Source organism: Carassius auratus, unplaced genomic scaffold, assembly GCF_003368295.1.
Source record: "Carassius auratus strain Wakin unplaced genomic scaffold, ASM336829v1 scaf_tig00001591, whole genome shotgun sequence".
Taxonomy (NCBI): Eukaryota; Metazoa; Chordata; class Actinopteri; order Cypriniformes; family Cyprinidae; genus Carassius; species Carassius auratus.
Genome location: NW_020523372.1, coordinates 869,543 through 887,771, shown reverse-complemented (window position 1 = coordinate 887,771; position 18,229 = coordinate 869,543). Strand labels below are relative to the sequence as shown.

At 37.0% G+C, this 18,229-nt stretch overlaps 1 protein-coding gene across 2 annotated transcripts; it reads right to left on the bottom strand.

The window, feature by feature from the left end:
- Positions 1-557: 557 nt before the first annotated feature.
- Positions 558-12,368, bottom strand: LOC113069374 (adhesion G protein-coupled receptor L4-like). 2 transcript variants are annotated; one of them, XM_026242425.1, is made up of 16 exons: positions 12,213-12,368; positions 11,510-11,659; positions 10,425-10,574; positions 10,138-10,284; positions 9,867-9,937; positions 7,903-8,070; positions 7,438-7,621; positions 6,408-6,524; positions 6,102-6,301; positions 5,828-6,004; positions 5,348-5,551; positions 4,309-4,529; positions 3,957-4,023; positions 1,339-1,430; positions 952-1,120; positions 558-838 (listed from the first exon to the last, which is right to left on the bottom strand). In XM_026242425.1, the coding sequence occupies exons 1-16, from the start codon at positions 12,256-12,258 to the stop codon at positions 776-778; spliced, it is 2,226 nt and encodes a 741-aa protein (XP_026098210.1). In that variant the 5' UTR covers positions 12,259-12,368; the 3' UTR covers positions 558-775. The 2 variants fall into 2 exon arrangements, 1 of the variants encoding a protein (XP_026098210.1); XR_003279713.1 differs by lacking the exon at positions 558-838 and adding an exon at positions 2,204-2,274 and having other exon boundaries at positions 953-1,120.
- Between the last annotated feature and the right edge of the window lie 5,861 nt (positions 12,369-18,229).

Here is an 18,229-nt window from a genome sequence, read left to right as displayed (position 1 = left end):
CTGTCTGCTCCACCACGCTGCCCCACTGTGGGTACGCCTGTGGTCCCCTTGACCCCGCTTGTTCGGTTCCCCCCAGGTTTCGGGGTGTCCACACGACGATGGTGGGCAAAGATGCCCCTGTCATGCGCGCGGAGGTCACGACCCTGCGGGCAAAGGGCGCGATAGAGCCGGTCCCTCCAGACGACATGAAGTCAGGCTTTTACAACCCTTACTTCATAGTACCCAAGAAGACAGGTGGGTTACGGCCAATCCTGGACTTGCTTGCCTTGAACCGAGCTCTGCACAGACTCCCGTTCAAGATGCTAACGCCCAAACGCATTTTTGAATCCATTCGTCCGATGGATTGGTTTGGAGCGTAGCTATATATATTTATATATACCATCCCTTTAAATTAGTACTTGACACAACATGAACATATCAAAGACATAATTGTTTTTATTAGTCCAGAATACAGTACATATAAAATATCATCTTAGACAATCAAACCGTCAGATAGAAAAAAAAAATAATTATATATATATATATATATATATATATATATATATATATATATATATATATATTGCTATTGACTGTAAAAACCCTTAGCTACTGACTGCAATTGGTTATGAAACTTTTAGATCATAGCATGCAGTAACGGTTTCGTTAATACATTTCTCTCAAAAATAAATATATTGGAACTTTGCCACAAACATTCCTTAGTACATCTTTATAGTGCTTAGATTTAAAAGCATTTGCAGGCTGATGCTGTAGATACATTCTCTTTTGATAAAGTTCATCGCAGACACTCAAAACAACATGGAATATTCTTGAATAATCTGTAGTACTCCTCTTGAATCTGATGATAAATGTGAAAACATTTGCAATTACAGGTACAAAATGGTAAACAGCAAATTGAATAATGATTAATGAAATACACTGTACAAATGTTTATAAGAATGTGAACCTTACCCTTCTGGATAGAATGCAAAGGAATATGAAAATGAACATCCCCTGGAACACATTGGCGAATGTAAAGAGATACGCTGTGAGGGTAGTCTCATTTAAGATGTGTATGACACCAAGTGTCCAGGTAACTCCAAGAACAAAGAACAGAGCGATGGCTCCTCTTGCACAAGACCTGAGGAATAATTATTGAGTTCTATTAAAACTGGTTTGTAATTAGGAGTGTTTCAGGCTGCAGATAGTTTAGCTACCCTGACATACTCTGAGAAAAATAAATAAATAGATTTTACTCCTGCATATTTGAAAATAAACTATGTAAACACAATTAGAACATTACAGAAGATGCAATGCTTTTTTAAATACTATATGAAAATGATGAATAGCTTCTTTTACCTGATATTTTCATAGTGACTGATTTCAGGTTTCTTTACTGAAGTGTGACGATAAACCTTAAAGATGATCACAGCAAATGCCAGCAGATTAACCTGGGAGGGAATAATTGGCTTTGATGTAATATTTGTCCAACAAAAAGTACAATATGAACTACATGCAACAGTAAATTTGATTAATTAAAGATCAAACTATCATGTTATTAATTCTTCTTCTTCTACTTCTTCTTTTTTTTTTTAAATCGACAGGTCTAATAAAATTACATTTTAGATATCAATACAAAAATACACAAATGTATTTAAATCTGATATTAAAAGGAAGTGAATTACATTCTTTGGAGGCTTTGAATGAAATAGTCTAGCCTATAGTTTTAACTTAGCATGAAGGCAAAGTTAAGAAGAGAACTTGCAGAACAAGAGAGTGAGAAGGAATATATGAACTTGTAAAAGAGTAAAGATATGCTGGTGCAGTCCCATGCAATCTGGAAGGCCAGGGCATTACAATAATCTAATCTATATGCAATGAAGGCATGAAATAACATTTCTGCATTAGAAAAAGTAAGAAAAATGAAAATTATCCTTTTATTGGCACAATCTCAAGCCATCCTAGAGGTAAATTACTTTTTTCTTTCAGTTGAATCCAATTGGAGTTATATAAAAAATTGTCCTGGCACTTCGGAGCTCTATCATTGCAGTGGTTTGGTTTTTCTGTTCAACAGTCCAAAACATGTTAAATAAAGTGCACACATCCATAATAAAACATGCCTCACACAGCTCCGGGGGGTGAATAAAGGCCTCCTGTAGCGAATCCATGCACTTTTGTAAGAAAAATATTCATATTTCAAATGTAATAAACACTTTTCTCTTACTTCTGCTGACTGTTGTATGCGGAAGCTGTTCTGGTGGATAATGTAGGATGTTGGCGTTGCGTGATAAGTGACTAACGAGGAGAGAAAACAAAACAAAATGCCAGTCATGTATTAGAAGTACAAACCGAGGACTTGTAAAGAAAAAATTTCAGGGGATTTCGATATAAGCCAAGAGGAGACTGGTTTTCATTTGCTAAAGTAAGAAAACGTTGCTTCTTTTGCTCCTTGTAAACAAACTCAAGGGACTAGCATATCTCAGAGGCCTAAATCATCTGGCGGAACAGCTTCCGCGTACAACAGTCAGCAGAAGTGAGAGAAAAGTTTTTATTACATTTTGTAAATATTAATATTTTTTTCTTACCACAATGCATGGAATCACCACACACTGTAAAACCGAACAGTGAAATTAATCAAATGAAATTAGTTAATTGCACTCAAATAATAACGAAAGTTCATTGGACTTAATTTAAATAAGTTCTGTTAACTCAAAAATTTGTTGTAGTGAGGTGAACTTAAAATGATTGTGTTTTCTAGTTCCCAGCATGCTTTGCATCAGAAAACAAGGAAAATAAATTTAGAAATTAAGTGTTATTTTGTTCTGTTGTGTTATATTAGATTTTACAAAGGTTTATGTTATGTTGGATTTGTAGTGTTACCGTTGTGGTGAAGAGTAGAGCCTGTGGTTAGACTGAGGATGGACAGCAAAAGCCTAATTTTGAGTGTATTTCCCACATTATAGGAGTTGAAAAATAGATAAAATTATGAGTGAATGACTCCCTAATTATAAGTTCAGAAATATAATTGTTTAAGATAATTCTGAGATAATTTAAGGCAACTGGAATTAAATTTTTTAAGTTTATGTAAACTTAAAACATTTAAAAACATCACTTAAATGTTTTTGTGTAATCTGTTACAAAATATTTTTTGAGTTCTGTGAACTTATCAGGGTTTACAGTGCATGATGCCTTGATCCACACCCAAGAGCCATGTGAGGCAAACTTTATATATATATATATATATATATATATATATATATATATATATATATATATATATATATATATATATATATATATATATATATATATATATATATATATATATTTACATACATAATTGGACCCAATGCTTAAACCCTGAGGAACAGGCATGTTGAACAGGCATGGTATCACATCTTTTAATTTCCCATGCTATAACTGGACATGATTGGTTAAATACAATGGTGTCAAAAGCAGCACTAAAGTCTAACAATACCAATATACTGCATGTCCACGAATCAGCTGCAATTAGAAGCTCATTTACAACCCTCACTAAAGCGGTTTCAGTACTATGCCCTTTCCTGTAACACTGAACAGGTTCAAGATGACGGTATAAAACTAGGAAATTATTTTACTGAGTGGCCACAACATGCTCCAAGACCTTGGCCATAAATGGAAGGTTAGAAATTGGCATATAGTTAGACAAATATATCACTGTATTCATTGTATCATAGTATTCATAGACTTAACTGTACTTGTAATAGAGTAAATTCCAAATCAAATTCCCTAAACATAGATTTTTTAATAGAGTAAATTCCAAATAAAATCCCCTAAACATAGATTTAGTATTAGTTGCAATGTATCTTTGTGGGATGTCATCATAATGCTAATATGATAATGATAATGATTGTATGTGGGTCCTTATTAGGCTTCATAGGTTATAGGCTGTCAGTTGCCATTAAGGAATGCACAATAACACAAGAGAATATACTCACGAGAATGATCAGACAGGCTGGTCCTATGAAACTCCAGATGAAGTTATTTTCAGTGCTTAGCCAACACCTTAACAAGATATTAATAACAAAAGATAATTATTGAAAAAAAAAATGATTTACATTGTCTGAAGAAAATGTGAGTTAAGGAAGGCTTAAATACTATCCACCTATTTTATTTTTATTTATTTTTATTTTTTGCAACACAGATGGAACCAGTTGACATCAAAAGCCTTGCACATTTAAGTTAATAATCTCCACACACATGCTTAAGTTAACAATAACATAGAATAGATTGCTCATAAAAATTGTGATCCTTAACAAATACCACAAAATTAAAATACTTTTAACTTACACAGTACTGGTGCCATAATATTTATGACCAAGAGTTGCAGATATTGCAACAACCACGGCAGGACTCCCATAACCAAATAAGTAGAAGTGACGGTGGAGAAAGCCTTTGTTATAGATGACCCCGACAACAATGAGATATAAATGGATGCCCTCTATACACATCCAAGCAAACGCAGCCAAAAAGAAATAGTGCAGCAGGCCAGCGATAAGAGAACAGAACCACTGAAACACGTAGTGAACAAACAAGTATTAATATCACAGTATTATTTAATACATGCTGCATTTTTTAAGTTTATGGTCCAGTTTTACTAACAGCTTGTGCCAGCGCAAACTATCTTTTGGCATTAAAATAGTACTATCAGGTTTTACTAAGGATGTGCTGAAAAGGTGTGGACACAGTAATTTTTGTGCAGTACGTATGGGAGGAGAGTATTCAAAGAAATGCGACGAGATTTGCTAACATTTGTGTTAATGGTATTTGCACCATTATTTAATGTCCCAAAAAAAGCTGTTTTGGGCTTGAAAAGGCTGAGGAAGCAACGCAGAGAACAGAGAGTGCATGGTAGAAAGGAGAGGATTTGTTCTACATATTAATTTATTTGGAGTGTTAGGAGAACACCTTATTATCCCAAAATATCATTTGCCAAGCCATGTTGTTTTTAATTTGATTCAGGAAAGATGACTTGGAACCCTCAACCAGGAGTCACGCAATACCAGCTTTATCATAACCTCTTGCAAACCTTAATTTTTTGGCCTCCGGTTATTGTCATCATACCGTGGCTTCTTTATTTCTTCATTTGCGACTAGCCTAATTTGGTATATATATATAATCTTGTTATATTGCATTGGTCGATATGTAAATAAGATGTTGTGTCTTTGTTCTTTAAACTGCGCATTGTTAGTATAAATCACCTGCTGGAATTTCTACTGCCATTGGCGCTGTTTTGGAACTGTGCTTTTACGCTAATTTGCCCTGTTTAGTAAAACTGGACCCAAGTCTCCATCTGACACACTAATAAAAAATAAAGTGAGGAGTGAACCTTATGTGCAATCTTGTTAATTCCAATAAGGAAGATGAACTGGGCCATAAAGAGGCTGCAGCACAGGTTCTTGTGGATCGTGGTTCTGGTGTTCTGGATGTCTCGGAAGAACCAGAAGGTGAAGATACACATGGACAGGCAAATGATGGAGATCACCATTCCCAGCTGCGTTATTCTCGTCAGAACATTATAGTGTGCAAGCAACTGCATAAAATAGAACAGGAACATGACAGATTCACAAATTTCCTCTTTCAAGCAGAGTGCTCTGATATTAGGGTTTGAAAACAGGACAGAAAATAGACTATTGCTTCCAAATTAAGAGTTTTTTTTAATGTAAAAATCTTGATAACATTCGAGAAAAAAAAAAAAAAAAAAAAAAAAAAAACCTTTTGGTTTTGGTTTCTAATGCATCCAAGTACTTTTTGGGGACACTGTATTTTTTGAGAGGACCAGTAGGGGGTAGCAGTAGTTCAGACTTACATTGGCTTGAGCAGAGGACATGAGAATAGCGAAGTGTGTCAGGTGATTACAGGAACATGAAGTGTGTGTGCCATTCACATGAGTGCGTGAACAGCCGTCCAAACTCCAGTGTCCCATCATGCTCTGGGAATACTCCCAAAATGCACACTTAGTCTCATCAAGGGCAGGATCTATCTCCTTTATGAAAAAGCAAAACTCTTTCAGTACATTAAATTAAAATTACATTCACACCAACAACAATTTCAATTTAATTAATAAATCAGTCAAACTGCACCTGTGTGTGTTTGAGAATGAAGGTGACATTGTTCAGTGCGAATGTCTTTGAGTTACTGATAGCCACTGCTATTACTGGTGAATTAACTGTAATTTCACCCGCTGCTGCATAGCGAGAGTAATCGGCCACACCAGGGTCATTAGCGGGCTTTAAAAGATCCCCAATATTGTTATAAATGAGAAATACAATGGAGGTGCTGCCTAAAGCAGAGACAGAACAAGACAGAAAAAAAAGTCATATATTTTAATCCTTTGGTGCATTTGTATTCAATTTGCTGTGAAGGTTTAAGAAAGATCCTTTACAAACCGTTATTGTTTTTCTCTTTGGAGTTCTTAGGGGTCAGCGAAATGGAGTTTCCCTGGATGTTTGTTGAAACTGGTTGCTTATGTGCTTGGTGGGGTTCAAATGTGTATAGTTTCATTTCTAGAAAACACAATGATTAGCAGCTTTTATCACTAACGGGTTAAAATAAATATTGTTCATAGTGGAAAGTTATGCTGCTGAAATCCACTGTAAAATATCATGACAACATTTCAGATATTATTAAAGGACAAGAAAACCAAAACAAATTATACAAAACATAATCAAATGTGATTCAGCAAGGAGAATATCTATGAAAATATATACAAAAAAATGACTTGTGGAGTGTATCATACAGCTGTTTTGTAAGATTAGCAATATATGAAAATAAGTCATGCACTGCATGAAAAATTATAATCCATACACTCAAAAGTACAAAATCTGTAACTGCGGTCATACCCTTTCAAAAAGAACAAATACACTTTAGGTACTGCTATATACCTTTTAGGGATAAATAAGTTACAAAAGTGTACATTTTGAATGAATACCACCTTATTTACAACTTTTGTAATTATTATTTTTGTCCTGAGAGTGTAGAAAAACAGAAAATGTACGGGCTATTTTCTTCCAAGACATTATCCATTAAGTTTACTGACATTTCATTTAACCCCACCCTCTTACAAAAATGGGTTCTTGATTGGGATCTATGGTTCCAAAAATAAACTTTAACCTCCATGAAACCTTTCCACTGGACAGAAAGTTATTCATAGTGGAAAAGGGATGTTTAGGTTATAAAAATGTTCACTGAAAGGTTTTTTGGGGAACCCAAACTGATTCTTATATGACACTGCTGAGAAACCCCTTTCTGAAACTCTTATTTTTAAGATGATATTATGCATACAATGTGCGATTCAAACTACAAATGAAACACCTGTGAAAAATCAATATGGAAAATTCCTTTATTTTAACACTGTGCCTTATATATTCTCTTTTTCTGAAGTGTGCTAGGTCATGTTTTAGGCTGCAGAGGTCTCACCTACTTCACCAGCATCCACCTGCATCTGCGTCGTGTGTGTGTATCCAGCAGACAGCGCCAGTGTTTCCTTCTCTGCTGTGTGAAGGAGTTTGGTGACATAATAGTTCCTCAAATCCTCATTTATCTTGTCCCATTCCACCTTTTCATCCTTCTCGACTAAATTATTCACACTGAAAATCAGATTCTACCAGAAAAGTCCAGAAAACACAAAACAAAAACGATTTAAGTTCCAAACATATAAAAACTGAAGTCATAAATAATCTATTCATACAGTAGTTTAAAATGCTGTTGTTGATTCCTAATTGATTTGAATGATGTTTCTACTAAAGCAACTGCATAATCCATTACTATACTTAAATCTTATTTTGTTTAATTCAATAAACTGGTGTAAAACATTCAGGCTTACTAAAATCAGCAGGTGTTATTTTCTATCCTTGCTTGTATGTGGAAGGGCACATCATTTACCGTGATGGTTTCATTGATGTGTTCCTCAGGATGTTGAGACTCATCTCCAGAACTTGGTTCATGGCTGGCCATGGCCTTGATGTATGATATGAGGAGAACAGGAGAGAGGTCAGCTGATGTTTGATGTCTTATCTCTTTCAGACGCTCTGGGGTTGACAGATTAATCATCTACAGTCCAGAGAGAGGAAAAGAGTTTTAAAATTCACTCATTGTTTGGTATATGATACATAATGAATGATGGCATTTGAAATGTTACACATCACAGGGCAAATGCAGACAATACACAGCTGTCTTATCATATTTAAATCATAGGCCTGGATTAGCAAAAAGAAGAAAAAAAAAAAAACTCTGTATATGTATAAACTTCCTCAGACAAATTTGGTTATAGCATGATTGGTCTATTAGTATGAGAGGTCACGATATTTATAACAAGGCTAGTACCAGCAAGCGAATAAACAAAACAGAATCATTTATCACAATCATTTAGATAATTGTCTAGTATTTGCTATGAGAGGAACTGCAGATCTGCAGCTTCACCAGCAGAGGACGCTATTCTCTCACACTTCCATCAAAACTCTGACTGTATGGATGAAGGACCAAATGCTGTGAAGACCTAAAAGCAGCTGTATACACATGTAATATATCTAAAATGTTGATTATTATTATTATCAGTGTTGGGGTTAACACATTGCAAGTAATGTGTTTAACGTAATCAGATTACTTTTTAATTTACAAGAAAATATCTGAGTTCCTTTTTCAAATAATTAACGCAAGTAACTCAAACACAAAAACACAGGAATGCATTTATTAGCTACTATATACCTTTTAGGGATAAATAAGTTACAAAGACGTAGATTTTGAATGAGTACCACCCTCATTACAACTTCTTTTATTTTTGTCCTGAGAGTTTAGAAAAACAGAAAATGTACGGCTATTTTCTTCAAGTTACTTTGTTTTCCAATTCATTCTGTGTTAGCTCTGTCCCTGTATTGAGAGAAATTGGTAGCGAAATACAGAGACGGAAGCACTTCCTTTAGACTCAGGCTTATTAATCTCACTTTTGGTGTGAAAAGCCCTTTACAGTTTAATTTTTCTTACTTTTTTGATTTTATTTATTTTTGTAATAACTGTAGTTATGTTTTTAATATATCATCTTAATGTTATAACTTAGTATTAAAGTTGCTACTATTTTCAATTTTGAAGTGTAAATTAAATTAAATTAAATTAAATTAAATTAAATTAAATTAAATTAAATTAAATTAAATTAAATTAAATTAAATTAAATTAAATTAAATTAATATATGGGTGTTCCTGTGTTGCCTCTCACACCATTCCTGAAATATTGATGACATTTGCTAAAACACCCCATCCATCCTGATTGTTATATGACAAAGGTATAATGACAAAACCTCCAGAGCAGCTGTTTCCTGAAATAGAGATGTTCTCAGCAAGGTAAGAGGAAAAACATCTGAGGGAATGTGACTACATTTATCATTGAGTGTACAAGCTTTTTACCTATTACCCACATTAGACTTTTAAAATAAAGACAGGAATTATCTTGAATTGTTGCACAGAAAGCAGCACTGTCACATTCTGCAGTTTTTTCCCTACTAATTGTGGGTTTAAATAAATTATAGCCATAAAAATAACTACATCTATGAATACAGTGATTTACAGCTGAAATTAAAAAGTATGTATATCTACTACAGTTCAAAAGTGTGGGTTCAGTAAGATTACTATTATATATTTTTTCATTCAACAAGGATGCATTACATTGTAAAGCAACAGTAAATATATTTAAAATATTACAAAAATATTTCTATTTCAGAAAAATACAGTTTGTTTTAACTTTCTCAAAAATGTATCATACTCTCCAGCACAAATGTATTTAACGTTGATAATAATAAAACATGTTTCTTTGTGCTGATATAGAAATAATAATGTAAAGTGTATACTCCACTCACTCCTTCCAGTGTTTTTCTAGCAGCGTCTTCGATACATCTGGGATCCTGATGGCAGTGCATCTGTGGGTTCTCTGACACAAACAAAAAAAAAAAACACAGGAATGCATTCAGATGGACAACTAATATTGGGTTTACCTTTCACTTTTTTTAATATGTGCCAAATGCCAAAATGAGGGTAAATAAAATGTAAAATTCACATCAAGATTAAACACACAATTCTGATTCTAATACACTTAATACTGAGAGCGGAGTGTAAGTTTACAGTTCTCACCTCTGCAGTCCATTCCATTTTTAGGCTTAAACCAGGGCCCTGCTGGGGACGTATAACCTCTTTTACATGAGCAGATGAAGGAGCCGTTAGTGTTGTGGCATTTAGAAAATGGTCCACATCTACCAGCATCCATACACTCATCAATATCTGCAATTCAAAGACCATCCGAGCTCATCTTCACTCTTATAGTGTTAGTTATATACTCTTCTTCTTGGCATTATACTACAAGTCTATGTATTGTCCAGATACCTTCTGGACCCATTCTGTGGTGTATGATTGATTTATACCTTTACAGTAGCTCCCATCATTAGTTTGAAATTTCTCCTTTCCGTTTGCAGTGAATCCAGACAAACAGGTACAGTAGTAATTTCCAACAGTGTTGTGGCATTTGGCTTTTGGGCCACATATTCCGGTTACTTTCTCACACTCATTGTCATCTGTGAAGGTTCATATAAGTAGATCCATTAAACTGAAAAGCAGCATCTCTTTGCACTGAAGTGTTTCAAACAGAGAATTGCTAAATTCTGAAATAACTAGTGTTTTCTGAAAGAGTCTGAGTACTTGTGCAATTTGACATTTGAAAGGAATAAAGCTTTGCTAGGCTATTACTGCAGTGCTATTGTGGTTGCTAAGCAGTTGCTAGTCTGTCTGACCTATTTATTATTATTATTATTATTATTTATTTATTTATTTTTTATTCTGTTGAGTGAATAATTCAACGACTCATCTGTAACATAAAATAAGAAACTTGTCACCTAATCTCTAAACCTGCAGGAAAGGTCGCAGAAAAAAAAACAAAAAAAAAAAACTAAGCTAATTATAAGCACTTATGTCAAATTCACATTAGATGAGCTGAACTAACTGTCATATAAAAAATATAAAAAATATACAGCTCTAAGTTGTAAGGTGGACCATATGACTATAATGTAGGAAAAGATTGTTAGAGCTGTGATTTTACCAAAACTGTCTGTTTCTCAATTTTTCTTAACCTCACTTTTATGTATTGTTTTACTTGAATTAAAGATCCAAGTAATAAACCTTACTTATTCTTAATGATTTCAGTATTATGGATTTTAATGGTTTTGCCTTTAAATATAGATTGATATTATAGTTTATAACTTCAGTCAGTTTAAAGTTTATCTAACTTATTATATAAATATTTATTCTGATAGCTCATAGAAATAATTTATGAAACATTAATTCTGATCTTTCTGTTTGAGACCGGCCCTAAACACTACCACATAACACAAATTTTTATACAATATTTGTAAATGGCTCATACAATACTGAATGGCAATCTCTTCTGCTGTTACTCTTATTAACAAAAGCACATGTACCATTTCATTTTAAAGCAATAAAATAGATTGCAAACCCTGGCAATTGTGGATTCCATCGCCAGTGAAGCCTTGTTTGCAGAAACAGGCGTTTTTAGAGTTATTCACCGGCATGCAGCTGGCATTCTGGTGACAGGAGCCGCAAAAGTCACCAAATATGCATGGATCCAGCACACTTGATAACCAGGCTTTAAAAGATCAGATATAATAGCAACACAATTATTCTCAAAGACACACATGAATTAAAGCACTTAATGGGGATGATCAAGGCTAGCTGTGCACATGGCAAACTGGTAAATATAAAGTTTACGTAAAATGTCATATTAAACTAATGCTTTGTTTTCTGTTCTGTATCTTTGTCTCAAACACCTATCAACTCTGTCCTCCAGATGAAAAATCCAATATAGTCATATTTATGACACAATAAATGAACACAATACAAGCACACTGGCATACTTCAAGATAAGAAATAAAGGTATATAAATTGTATTTTTGTAAAAGTCAAATAAATAAGTAAATAAATACATGAAGAATGTCCAGGTCATATGGAAACATACAAAGCTGACAGTGAATATTTTATATAAGGTATGTCCAAAATAAAGATTACATTGTGAAAAATAGAATTGCCTGGGGTAAAAAGTGTGAGAACTACTCACGATCTCCCCCAAATTAGACTACAACATGTATTAATATTGTTTTATATAATTTACGATTTTTGGTGATCGTAAAAGGGAAACTTACCAGCGAAAAGCAGGAGTTTAATTGGAGAGCTGTGGAAAAACTCCATTTCGGAGTTGAGTCTAGAATGTCTTTAAGCAGTACGTGAATATCTGTGTGACGCACGATACTTCCTTGTGTCAGCTTCCTGTTTCTCTAATCCTGACCCTTCCTGTCCATTTCAATCAACTCAGGAAAACACAGAGGGACACAACAACTCATCCACACAAACACACACAGACGCCACTGTTGTAACTTAACAAACACAATAACACGAACAAAATACTGATAACAGAAGTCTAAATGTCTAAAGGTGAAAATGCTTTAGCAAAGAATGTGATCAAGTATGATCAGAGAACGTCCCAATTTCTGTGCCTCAATGAACAATGAAAGCAAGTACAAAATAAGCAAATTAAAATAATCAGTGTCCCACATCTTAAATCGTATAGCCTAATCTTATTCATTTAATTTTTTTATCTTTCATTGTTTTACATTTTAAACTTATTTTTTTTTCGGGTTTATTATCACACTTCAGATTCTAATGATGTCATTTAAATGTATTGTTTATATTACTGTATTGTCTATATTACTATATTACATTATTTCTGTATGTGTATAAGCTCCGTATCAGAGTTGGGTGGAGGTGTATTTTCAACCACGGACCTCTTTGTTCTAGACGTCTGCAAGAAATGTGTGTTTGAAGATAAGAAACCGAACCACTGAGGACTGGCTGGATCACAACACCCACTAGATGACTTCACACTAGCCAGAACTAAAGCGAAACTTTGACCTTTTTTTTTCAGGATTGCTTAATACTGTCTCCAGTATTCCAGACGCCAGCGGTCACAAAAAGTGTTTGGACACTTAAACAGTCTGAATGTCATTGCATTAGATAACAAAATGTCAAACCAGGCAGCATCTGCAAACAAATGACTTTAGAGACTTTTTTCTCACTTCTGTATTGTGCTTCACTTCTATACCAATACTTTGCAATGACTCTTTATGGTCTTTAGGTGTTAAATGTTAAATGTCTACTTAAAGGTAAATTCTAGAATTCTGGTTGGCATGAGTTGTTGCAATTTTTTGGCATGTTAAATAACTGATTATGACATGCGCAGAGAAATCACAGATTTAAGACAGCTGATTTTTTTTTGGAAATGTATGCATGTGGATAGACTGAGTAAAGATAATAACTGTAACATGAACAGAATCTCTCACAGTGTTCTGGGTCTGCTTGTAACTTTCATCCCAGTGTGACCCGTGACAGCGAGGTGAAGGGTGCGGCTTTTCCTTCTGCCTTCAAACAATAAGACGGGACCTTCTGCCTGCCACACTTCCGCTCTATATTGGGATGGTGTTTACTGTAAGCACTGAATAGACTGTCGCAAGGTTGATTTTGACTGCCCCCTTGTGACCAATATTGTAAGAAAGAGATGCAGTACTTTGTTAAAAGGGTTAAAAACAGGAGTTCAAAGAATTTTCTCTTTCTTATTGTAAACTGCAAAACATGAAACAACCCAGGGTGTAGGCACAAAATAAACTTTTATTTATTAATTTAATACTTTTATTTATTAAAATAACATGTATTTATTTATGTATTTATTGCCTGCTATTTTAACTGTTAACTGTTATTTTAAATTGCAATAACATTTCACAAAATTGCAGGGTTTTTTCAAATGCTAAAATTTTCAAGAATTAAACATTAATTTATTTATTAATTAATCTATTACTGTTGTTAAACCAGAGAAATTGTCACACCTGGAGTACTTTTCTGAAGATTTATATAGTTTTTATTGTGCACTATATGTAAACATCTTTCATGCAAAATATAATATTCCAGATTAAAATAAAACATAAGTAAATACATGCTAAATAAATTAAAGACATATGTAATGATTCAAACAAATCTTCATATTCATCGGGAAGAAGGAGGCGGGAACCGGCGCACAATCAAAAACTCATTTTAATAATCAAAAGTAAATACAAAACAGCGCGTCAGCCCCTCACGGCGACTGACGCGCACAAATAAAAGCCAAAACATAAAATAATGTCCCAGGCCTGGTCCTCTCTCGTCCTTCACGGTCGTCGCTCCAGTTTTATATCCTTCCATCTCCTACGTGGGACTCGATACTGGCGGTGGGGCGCAGGTGTAGCTCATCTCCAATCACTACACCTGGCCTCACTCCTCGTTCCCACGCCTCTCGGCCCCGCCCCACTCGCCACATACCCCCATCGCCCCTCGCAGGCCGGGGGGTACTCCCGAGACTGCGCTCTACTCCCCCCCCCCCCTTCCCTCCGGGGGAGACCGCTCACGGGGACCTGCGGGAACCTGGGGGTAGGACAGACGAGGCGAGAGAAAAGGAGATGGAAGGAGGAGCGACAGGGACGAGAGAGGGGAGAGAGGAAAAAAAAAAAAAAAATCCGGTTCCCAGACGCACTGCTGCTCGGCCCTCCACCGGCTGGGTGATCTCCTCCGCGGTGCCTGGCGGTGGCACTGGACGGCCCTCGGCGGACGGCACGACACTCCTCCGCCGCCCGGTGGACGGCAACGGCTCCTCTGATTTTGGGCAGCGGCAGGAGTCCCCCGTTCCCTGCCCCTCCGGATTCCGTCACGGAGGCGGCAGGCTCCGGCCCCCTGGCGAATGGCGCCGACTCCTCCGCTCCCTCACGGACGGCAGCCGCCCCTCCTTGTCGTGGGCGGTCGGCAGCGAGCTCGCCCGTCCCCGGCAACTCGCTCCAGCCCACCGCCTCGAGCGTCCATGGCGGCATACACCTCGCCAGCTCGAGGGCACCGCGGATTCACCACAGCGGCGAGGGATCTTCAGCAGCGCGTCCCTCCTTCTCCCGGGCTTCGGCACCACTGTAACAAACAAATCTCCATATTCATCGGGAAGAAGGAGGCGGGAACCGGCGCACAATCAAAACTCATTTTAATATTCAAAAGTAAATACAAAACGGCGCACCAGCCCCTCACGGACGACTGGTGCGCCTAAATAAAAACCAAAACATAAAATAATGTCCCAGGCCTGGTCCTCTCTCGTCCTTCACGGTCGTCGCTCCAGTTTTATATCCTTCCATCTCCTACGTGGGACTCGATACTAGCGGTGGGGCTCAGGTGTAGCTCATCTCCAATCACTACACCTGGCCTCACTCCTCGTTCCCACGCCTCTCGGCCCCGCCCCACTCGCCACAACATAAAATGCAACTGTGATAAAGCATTTCACGTTTTGCAGATTCTGCAAGTTTTCTTTAAAAAGTGTTTTAATGTATATTCATTATCTGTCAAAAGCCTGGAAATATTGTTATTTTTATATATTTTATGCTCAACAAATCTGTATTTATGTGCTCAAAAAAACACAGCAAAAACACTAAAATTGCAATTTAAAATAAATTTGTGATGTTATATATTTTTATGGAAAAGCTGAATTTACAGCATCATTACTCAAGTCAAGTCAAGTCACCTGTATTTATATAGTGCTTTAAACAAAATGAATTGCGTCAAAGCAACTGAACAACATTCATTAGGAAAACAGTGTGTCAATAATACTCGTCTCCAATGTCACACAATCATTCAGATAGATACGTTCACTAGAAAAAGTAAAATAAACCATTTCAGTGTTTTGTTCTTTATTCGGCGTGGTTTGGTAAGTCAGTATTCATGGCTGTCTTTGTTGTCCTCTATCTTACCTTGACAAATAAAGCTGCATCTAGGTCCTTTTAACTTTGGCGTGTGAACCTACATTATACAGCCACAGCAAAATAGTCTGCTGGCTCTGTAGTGAAGTCTAGACTGTGTTTGAGGATCAAATTGATGGTTGTGAAACTCTAAACAAATTAAACTGTATATTGCGATTTTCTCTGGGACTGAAGTTTCAAGATGAGTAAGCACTCAAAGACCAGTCCTTATAAAGCACTGCCCCTCCTGCCACAAAGTCTCATAAATATATTTGTCTTGCCTGTCTTTGCCTGAGATTCACCACAGTTGACTGAACTAATCCATATTCCCTGCAGTTTAAGGGCAGTATTTCCATTTTGAGAACCACTTTTCTTGCGAATTTGCACATGCCTCATGGGCAGCGAGTGTGGACAAATGCATCATTTGCTCTCCTGTGACGTGTAGCTCATTTTAAACCTGAAAGCAAGAAGTGAGGAAGACACTTTCTGACCCTGCAAGAGGATGCGTTTAACTTGCCAATGTGCTCCTCCTGTGTGTGCATACATACATATGAGACCGAAGGCAAATTCAGATGAAACGATAGCGGAATTGTTGGAGTGCAAAGGAATTGTTTTTGCTGAATTTTTAAAGCACTGCTCTTGAAAAGATTTGGCCTTGAGTTTCTTCTAGTAAAACAGGGACTTATTATTTGACTTTGCTTTGAGTTATCAGTTTAGACTATGCTACTAGTTTTTTTTCTTCTTTTAAATATTTAAAGTACTGTAAAATACACTACTTCATTACTGCTATAGTTTCTCATTTTACAAGCCGTCATTGTGTTCCAAAATGCGAATTGTTAATGCCAACATCTATGCAACTAGACTTTAACATGAAAGATTATTACAGACACTGCAATGATTGGAATGTAACATCACACTCGGAGTCTTTTACTGTAAATATATACAAGCATTCCTCGCGTTACCGGTCCCGCTTTCGCCGAGATGTTCGTTGTGTTCGCAGATCGATCTGATAGAGGGAATGGAGACGGCAACGTCCTTATCTCCTACCTTACCCATCAGATCTGCCCGATTCCTGGGTTTGGAAGACTGAGCTTCGGTTCTTCCCCCCGGGCATCGGGTTTGACGCTCTGCCTTTCTTTCTCTGAGGAAATTGACACGGAGGGCGTCGGTGAGCTTGTAGTTTCACAAACATAAAGTTGCATAAGCACCAGTATACAACAAACAGTGTAATGCCTAAAATTATACGGGCAGCGTCAATGAGCAGCTATTTAATCGCAGAGGGGATTAATATTGTTTGTGTGACTAAGCTATTCGCGCGCTGTCGAGGCAACACATGTATTACATCATTTTCAGTTTTGATGTGAATTTTTCCATACCTGATCGCTTGTCTGGTTGTGTAAACTCCATTTAATAAGGAGGAGTTAGTTCTATCACTTCAATGTGTATTGTATCACAATCCAGACCGTGTTTACTTGTCTGATTGTTTGATTGCATTAAATTCTGAGGAATATTTAATTCTGAAGAGTTATTTAACTTGTGAAGTTAGATGTATTGGAGGGACTGCTGGGCGGGAGCAGCCCCCTCTGCTTACAAACAGAGCTTTTCCGCCTGTGTTCACCGCTTCTGGACCAGAGGCTGAAGCAACGCTCTGGGCCAGTGACTTCTCAGCCCTAATCCGAATCTGATGGAGCCGTACTTCAGGCTGGGAGGTCCATGGCCAAGAAGTCATGATGCATTTCGGTCACGACTACAGAGGGAGCGGCCCCTACTTGGGTAGAGTGGTGTCCACCTCATTACACGGTGCCCGTCTCACCTCAGTGCCCTCGGGAGGTGGGTCTGCCAACACTGCCAGAGTTTCAGGGCGCAGCGGATTCCAGCGAGCACTGCGCTAAGTTATTTCCGCCCATGAGCCTAGTGGAGCTGAGATGCTCGCCACCCCTTCTGGGGCCTCTTACACCAGAGGTCAGTCTCGAGAGACGGATTCCTTTAGTACATTAGTTAGCAGCGTGGAAACTACTGCCAAATGAATCTCAATGGGTCCTGCACACCTCTCATTCAGTTTGGCCATCCACCGCCAACTTTCAATGGGGATACACCGACAGTAGTCAGCACCTAGCAGGCTCTTGTGATGGAACAAAAAGTGAATACCCTATTAAGGAAGGAGGCCATCGAGGTGGTCCCTTCTCTAGACAGGGAGTCAGGGTTTTACAGCCGGTATTTCATAGTTCCAAAGAAGGATGGGGGTATCTAAACCTCTCAGTAACGAAGAGTTCTGAAGTTCAAAATGCTCACTATCAAACAGGTTGTAGCTCAAATCAGATCCAAGGACTGGTTTGTCACAATAGATCCAAAAAGACGCATACCTC